The sequence below is a fragment of the Helicoverpa zea genome, chromosome 24 (genome assembly GCF_022581195.2).
Source record: "Helicoverpa zea isolate HzStark_Cry1AcR chromosome 24, ilHelZeax1.1, whole genome shotgun sequence".
NCBI lineage: Eukaryota > Metazoa > Arthropoda > Insecta > Lepidoptera > Noctuidae > Helicoverpa > Helicoverpa zea.
The window spans coordinates 4875737-4884128 of NC_061475.1; the positions used below are offsets into that span (position 1 = coordinate 4875737).

General features: G+C 36.9%; 1 protein-coding gene across 1 annotated transcript; it reads left to right on the forward strand.

Moving 5' to 3' along the window:
• Positions 1-493: 493 nt before the first annotated feature.
• On the forward strand, positions 494-7097 carry LOC124642318 (repetitive proline-rich cell wall protein 1). Its single transcript, XM_047180697.1, has 2 exons — positions 494-532; positions 5642-7097. The coding sequence occupies exons 1-2, from the start codon at positions 521-523 to the stop codon at positions 6824-6826; spliced, it is 1197 nt and encodes a 398-aa protein (XP_047036653.1). The 5' UTR covers positions 494-520; the 3' UTR covers positions 6827-7097.
• Positions 7098-8392: the final 1295 nt, after the last annotated feature.

Here is an 8392-nt window from a genome sequence, read left to right on the forward strand (position 1 = left end):
AAATACCGAATACAATCTGCTATTAATGGCCGCAATGACAGAAAGAATCACTAGTCTAGCCCGTGTAAACACAGCACACTTACGATAAAGTCCTTGATTAAAAAACATTAACATTTTCAGCTTTCATATCAATCTTGCACAAAGACCTTCAAACAATCAAGTTCGTAATATAAACCAAATGTGGAGGCATATGCAAATGACATGTAAAAATCTTTCTTTATTGTCAAAACCAGTTCTACTATTAAGTTCAATGCTAAAGAAAACATCGAAAGTCAACTAATCGACTAATTAAAATCGATTGTTCTCTCTCGATTATTTGAGAATTGGAATGCTCTAGTTTGAGTGCAAGATTATAAGTGCAAGTTACAATTAATACATGTCATTATCGAGCCCAAGCGTTCACCCTTCTTCGTTCGTATCTTAGCCGTTCAAAAAGTGGGAGGGACGGTATATAACTTGATGGTATGTTACTCGCTCCACACAACCAGTCTTCGGCGAACGAACGAAGACACACAGCACCATGAAGTTATTGGTGAGTTTATACAACATAGTGCAGTGCCAGTGTTTGTGCCAAAAGTGAAAAAAAAAAACATTTTAGGATTCGAGTTTTAAAAATAAAAAGTGCGGCTTTTTTATTTCGCGGTCTTTTTTACGTCAGATAGTAGTTAGGGGTGGACGTAAGGGGTGATAATCGACTAAATCTTTCATGTTTATAACCGATTATTAAGGAATATAACTGCCTCGTTGGTCTAGTTGTCGCAAGTGCGGCTGCTGAGCACGAGGTCTCGGGTTCGATTCCCGAGTCGGGCTGAAATCGCTTTGTGGGTTTTAGAAGACTTTCACAAAGCAGCCCGGAGTCTGGAAGTTGGTGATTGATACACCCGTGCATCGGAGAGCACGTAAATGTCGGTCCTGCGCCTGATCTCTCTCCGGTCGTGTCGGATTGCCGTCCCATCGGGCTATGAGAGTGAAGGAATAGGGAGTGCACCTGTGTCTGCGCAAATGCTTGTGCACTATAATATGTCCTACGCAGTTGGCTAATCTCCTTACATGAGAATAGCCGCCGTAGCCGATAATCGGCTAGGAGGACATCATCATCATCATTAAGGAATAGTCGAAACGTATTTTAAGGCTTCAAAATATTTTTTATTTTGACTCTATAATTTACAAATCTTGTCAACGACTTTTTTTAATATTAAGTACTCTTGAGGCTTGCGGTTCTGGCAGTTCAGTCATAATAGTTTAGCGGTTGCAGGAATTCTAATAATCGTGTTTTAAAATACTTGTACAACCTTTACGGTTTTTTGCCTGAAAATACTTAGTTCATCGAAAATTATTTTCAATTTTTTGTAATAGTTGTCTAGCATTTTTTTCTTTGTTCACTCCTTTAAGTTATGTCAGGATTGTAATAAATATATAAATAGAACCAGAAATAAATAACTCATCCGATTTAAAATTAATTAATACAGAAAATATCATAAAAAATGCAAATAAAAAGCAAAACAATGCATTCACACAACACGAGTTAACCATGTAGGTATTTAAAACAAGATAAACAACAACAATAAAAGCAAAATCCCACAGAAGTGAGAAATAAGAAAAATATACTTCATAGTTCATTGTACTTCCTCGTTAATTACGAAGAAACTAAGAATTCTATCTACACTATAATACTATAGTATCATATAACATTTTCTTCCTCAAACGACCAGTTCTGTAATTTTCATTTCACTTTCCGTATAAACTAGAAAGTATCGAAAATTGTACGCTCCGAGATACGGTCTTTAGATACAAATTACTTATATGCATAATCATTATTGCTTGGATACGGAACTTCAGATTACCGGTTTTAGTTTGAAAAATATTTGTAACATCAGAATACGTAGTACAGTTTGTTTATTTTGGTACATCTTTAGTGGTTTGGGCAGGGAGCTTGTGATGCTTTAGATGTCTGCTAAATTATACCTCAGAGGAAATAAATTTTGCCCAAAAAAGGCTACATACTAAAAAACGAATAAAGTAATAACGTAAAGTTAGTCAAGTAAAGAGATGTATAAAATAAAAATAACGAAAGAAGTTTTGGAGAAAAAGATAAACCGTATTTTTCAATCATCTCAGTTTCTTAGATTTGTTTCATTAGAAATACAGCATCGCGATATAATATATAGCTTTGCGACTGCAGTTAGAAAAGCTTTTACAGAAAGTAGACAGGTTGCAACTGCATTCGGAATATTTACAGCTAATTGTTCCGTCAAAAGTGAAAATACGTTCGGTTCCGTTTAAACCAATGGCAGATCTAGCAAAACATTTTCTAATATGGTTTATTTTCAAATAAATGATTGTTCATGATTGGTTCCTTGAAAACTTTAAAAGTAAAAACCCTAGTTACGACTAAAATATTTTAAGGAAGCTTAAAAAATAAAGGCTGTATTAAAAGCAAAGATGATGGCACAAATACAGCTTACCTACGAGCATAATACCTTTTCATGTATACAAGACAGTTCAACTCAGTCCATTAAATTCCACAGGACCCATAGTTGCACCATAACAAGTAATCATCTGCATTCCATATTAAACGTTACCAATCTTCATTTCATCGGTCCATTGGTCTATTGTTTACTAGAGCTCAAATTGATGCAATCGGATACACCGATGACAGTAGTGCATAACATCGATAATCGACTACTGACGCAAAAGTCACGCACCGTGGACTCCTTATGACACACACGGATGCATCCGAGTCATAATCACCTAGCTTAATTAGTAACGTAACGATAATCGACTAAATTCGATGCCATAATATAATTTGTGGACTCATTCGAGTAAATAATTGTTATGTCATCGGAGTCTTAAGTGTGGCTGTATATGTCAATTTTAATTGATGACTTGATGTATGACATTAGAGTTGTGTAGTTAAAATACAGAGACTTATCTGAATAGACGATATTAAAAACCGCGAACATCTTACCAAAAATAAAATGTTTAAAAACAAAATTATTCCAGAAACTACGCACACACGGAATAATTTCGAATCAATTTCTGATTTTCTACTTTCAAACGGAACCGCGGAATACTATCGCATTTTGTTTACAAATCTAAAGTCATTTATATGGATGATCGTACACTTGTAGCTGTTTTTGCTATTTCGCGGTAAATCTCACGCGTATATGAATTCTGATCACAAACAGGTTTAGCGAGAGCATTGACACTGGATATCCGATCCGTATGAGCTACGGATACGGTACTAATGGAACTCGCTACGATTTCGCTTGGAAAGTGAGTTCGTAGGAAGTGCTTGTAATTGGTGCGAAAGTAGATAGTGATGTGTGATTTTAAATGTGAATACATTTACATCTAGCGTATGATAATGAGAAACTCGAACATTTGTATTAAGAGATAGTTACTGCGAAAAAAATCGACTTATCAGCATAACTGTTGAGGATGCTAGGCCCAAATTAATTACAAAAGATGCTGATTTTAATGCTCACAATGAGAATTAGAACGCTGATACCTAAAAACGAAAACTCTGAGACTTATAACACGGCTATCACCAAATTCCTTTAGCAACACAGGAAACCAAAAAACTCACACGGACTGCCATTGTTTTTACCAAAACTCATGGTAGTGGCGTCACGTGCAAATCTCCCATACAACTTTCACTAGAGGTGTCGTAATTAATATAGAGCGGTGCACAACAAGAACGTATTTACCTTGATGATACACCGGTTTAATTGCAGGTTAACTGGGTTAAATGCTTGTTAGACAATATTAAAGCTACTTGTGTAACTACATTATGAGCTACAGATTTTATAAGCAATAGACCAATTGATAGACTTATATGTAGTGGTAAAGAAAGACAACATGGTGATGATAGAAAACGACTAAATGAAGCGATTTTTTCAATATTAAGTAAAGTTCTACAAATTGATGATTAATATATTTTTCTAGCTTCTAAATAAAAACATCTAAATAATTGAGGAAATTAAGCAAGACCAGCATTTATGATAAACACTCCGTAATCTTAACTAGAGGCACCAGCAATTCAGTTGTACGACAAGTGGCGCTACCTACCGGCTCTCGATCATTCGTAACAACATAATAGCTTCCTGCTCTCAACGTTGAAGCAATTTTAACATGCATTTCTACTACGTAATGTTAAAACAGCCTACTAATAATATATTCAAGACTTACTCGGTTTTCTGTGCCGTTTCATAATATGCTACTATCCATCTCTATTATGGTAATTGGTTTGTTTAAAATGCATTTAAATGGATATATTGCTTATGTAAAGCGTGATGAAGTCATAGAGTATAGTGTTTGCAAGTTTTAATTTAGCGTCTCTTTGGTGTCAATTCCGCTATGAGGAAACTGAGGAAAGCTTAACTAAGACCAAACACCAAAATGCAAGACCAAAATGTTGTGCTAGATCAGTTTATAGGCCTACCATATTAAATAAATAATAAAAGTGGTTTGTCCACATCTTGAAAATCTGGGTCAGAATGTGTGAAACAAAAACATTTCAAACCAGTTTCTTTCGAAGGTCATATTTTATCTTTAAACTGTTTAACATTCCATTTTATTGTATTCATATCAAAGTGCAATATTATCATTAAAGAGTTCAAGCTTGTTATTAAACTGAAATCTTTTCGTGAGACCTGCTTATTACGGAGACCTCAATAATGACTCATTTAATTATTGGAATGAAAATACTAAAGAGTATTATGAATACCAGTATTACTGTTTCATTAAATAAAAAGCTTATGAAATTAATATCACAGATGAAAGATAACGTTATGAAGACAAAAGACAAGCCAACAGTTTTACCGATCGTATCTTCTAATTGTCGGCCATTGCACAAGTTGCTACAGTTTCTTAAAGTTACGAAAGCCACGATAAAGCTGTAATCCGCCGTCCATTAATTATAAATATTTAAACCTGTAGAAAGTTTACTAGTAAAGTGTTTATACTGGCAATTAAAGTAGCCATATAAATGCTTCGAAAACAAATGGCTACGCAAAACGTACGCAACAGATATAATTGCTGTTCGGTTCATTTGTTTTTTATAGTCGTATGAATCATTTAGATACAGTATTATGTTTCAAAATTATCCATAAACTGGCTGTACATACAATGGCTTTTATTGTTATAGAGTTATTAAGGAAGTGTGAAGGAATTCATTGTTTCCCAAATAAATCTTAGGTAAGGCTAAATACCTGGAATTCATTGAACGCGATCCTAATTATGATGAGTTATGGCAAACATACTTCATGCCTACTGGATACTTAATTTATAGCCTCGGAAGTGTGTATTAGTAAAGTTGTAGTAAGTTGACTCAACAATACAGTTGGGAATCAAGAATCGAGATTATGCGATGTAACAACGAGAGAAAGTGTGAATTTTGTATTCCGTCTCGATATGTTTAACTGGTTCAATGCAACTTTTACTTTGTTGTCGGTTGCAGCTTAGGATTTTAATCCTCTTACGTCATTTATTTTAACCGTTTGACTTTCAAGTCACTATTTGAATTTAGTTGACATGAAAATATAGTTGTTAGAATCACTTTTGGCATACAAACTTATATTTAATTAAGCATTTAATACACTACTTTACATAAACTAATTCATCTCTCTCTTGTTATCAGGTTGTATTGGTCGCATCGCTGGCCGTGGTGGCCTTTGCCAGCGAGGAGAAAGGCGCACCGAAACAGGCGGCAGCATCCGAAGACAAGAAACAGGAGAAGAGAGGCATCTATGACATCGGACATTACGGAGGCGGCGGCGGCGGTGGCGATGAGGGCGGCTACGGTGGACACGGCTTCGGCGGCGGAGAGAGCATAAGCTTCGGACACGGCGGTGGCGAGAGCTTCGGACACGGTGGCGGAGAAAGCTTCGGACACGGAGGTGGTGAAAGCTACGGTCATGGCGGCGGCGACTTCGGTGGCTCCAGCGGTGGATGGAAACCCATCTCCTCTGAGGAACACGGACACCAACACCACGAGCACGTTAAGACCATCGAGGTCATCAAGAAGGTCCCCGTCCCATACACCGTTGAGAAACACGTGCCCTACACCGTTGAGAAGAAAGTACCTTATGAAGTCAAGGTTCACGTGCCCCAGCCCTACACCGTTGAAAAGAAAGTCCCCGTCACCGTTAAGGAGTACGTCAAATACCCCGTGTACGTGCCTGAACCCTACACCGTTGAGAAGAAGGTTCCTTATGAAGTCAAGGTACCCGTCGACAAACCTTACGAAGTGAAAGTCAAAGTACCCACTCCTTACACCGTCGAAAAGAAGGTGCCCTATGAAGTCAAGGTCCCCGTTCCTCAGCCCTACACCGTTGAGAAGAAGTACCCCGTCCCCGTGAAATACGAAGTCAAAGTACCCCAGCCTTACGAAGTCATCAAGAAGGTGCCTTATGAAGTGAAAGTTCCCGTGGACAAGCCTTACAACGTCTACGTGCCCAAACCTTACCCAGTACCTGTTGAGAAGCCCTACCCAGTCACTGTTCACAAGCCGGTGCCCTATGAAGTCAAGGTCCCCGTTGACAAGCCCTACAAGGTGGAGGTGGAGAAGCCCTACCCCGTGCACATCAAGGTCCCAGTGCCCAAGCCTTATGACGTGTACAAGAAGGTCCCCTACACTGTTGAGAAGAAGGTTCCTTATGAAGTGAAAGTGCCCATTGACAAGCCCTACCCCGTCTACAAGGACGTGCCATTCCCACTGGTGAAGGAGGTGCCTTACCCCGTGAAGGTGCACGTACCCTACTACATCAAGAAGGAGGAGGAACACCACGACCATCACCAACAGCAGCAGCACGGCTGGCACTGAGTGACGTTAGGCTAGGTCTCACCTTGTACCTTGTAGGTTAAGTTCAGAAATGTGATCAATTAGTATTTTTAGTGTATATATATTTTTGCTAAATTTGATGAATGTTGGTGCTGTTCGCTCACAGTCTCGGTTGTGAAGTCGTGATGGCAGCCATGTTGCGATGTGTTTGCTGAACGAATACGAATTTTTGCTCTAACTTAAACAGTCGAGTCACATCGATTTTTTTATTGTTACCATTTTTTTAACGAGAACTGACTAAAACACATCTAAAGGAATGAAATTATGTTTCGCAGTTTGCATATGACAAATATTAGGAGGCCGCATAGCATCTGAATTGATGCGCGTGTCACAGTTGTAGATAATTACCTGTTATTACTTGTTTAGCTTTTATATGCTTTGTTATAATGTAACTTGACAAAGTACATGTACTTTGAGTTGAGGCTGATTTAATAAAAATGTGTGGAATGTTTTTATTTCTTTTAATTTACCAGCTTCTCATACAGAGAAATCAACACTTATTGATAACATGAACACATTGGTTAGTACACACAAAGTCGCTACTATTGTTAAATATCTAGGTGCTACGACAGATTTTGTGCTCAAAAACAACAATGTTAAATACACACTATATGACGAAGTAGAAGAATTTTACAAAGCATAAGAAAAGTAACAAGTAAAGAATACCAACACTCTGATTTCACTTTTACAACCAGAAAAATAACAACATTATGAAGTAACAACATTACATTTTATTACACACCATTAGATCTTGGAGCGATAAAATAAATCAAATTAGAACTAGAACAATACTAATTCAAAGAAATTGCTACATACCCAATTATTAGAAGCATTATATTACAAAATAATAACACTTTACAATACATGAAATGAAGGGAAAGTTGTGTATGAAACAATATAAATGATTATGAAACACAAGAAATAAATAAAAATTACATTTTTAACGAACATTCTAGTAATATCACAAGGTCAGAATATAATAAAAGTATTGTATTCATGTATGAAGTAAACATTTACTTGTTTCATTTTTTTGCTCTTCTTTACCTTCACGCAACATAATTCTGCAATCTTCGGTAGCTTGACTGACTATCTCAGTTTATTCACCTAAACTTCCGAACTTTCTAGAAAAACTGGATCAGACCAGTGCTTTGGGAAAACACTACTTAGACAAGTCAGATTTGTAGCAACTAGAACATGAATTGGAGATTCTAAAGATAAGACTGTTGAGTGAATTACGACTAGGAACTGGCAGCAAACCTGATATTTTGGTTACAACATACAACTAACTATATTATCTAGCAAAGCTTTCCCGATAAACAAGAGTCCCATAGTTTACTTCACCGATAGCTTTAGCTCAGTTTCACAATCAAGAGACTCTGCAATGTAATTGACGATCTGCGAAACATTTACCAGTATGTTATTAGTTGTATTTAGTTTCCAGTAATATGTAGTTACATATTGCAACATTGGAATGCTAAGATTATGAAATCTAATATATTTATCTTTATTGCTTCTGACGCCATCGATGTATGTATACTAAGGACAGGA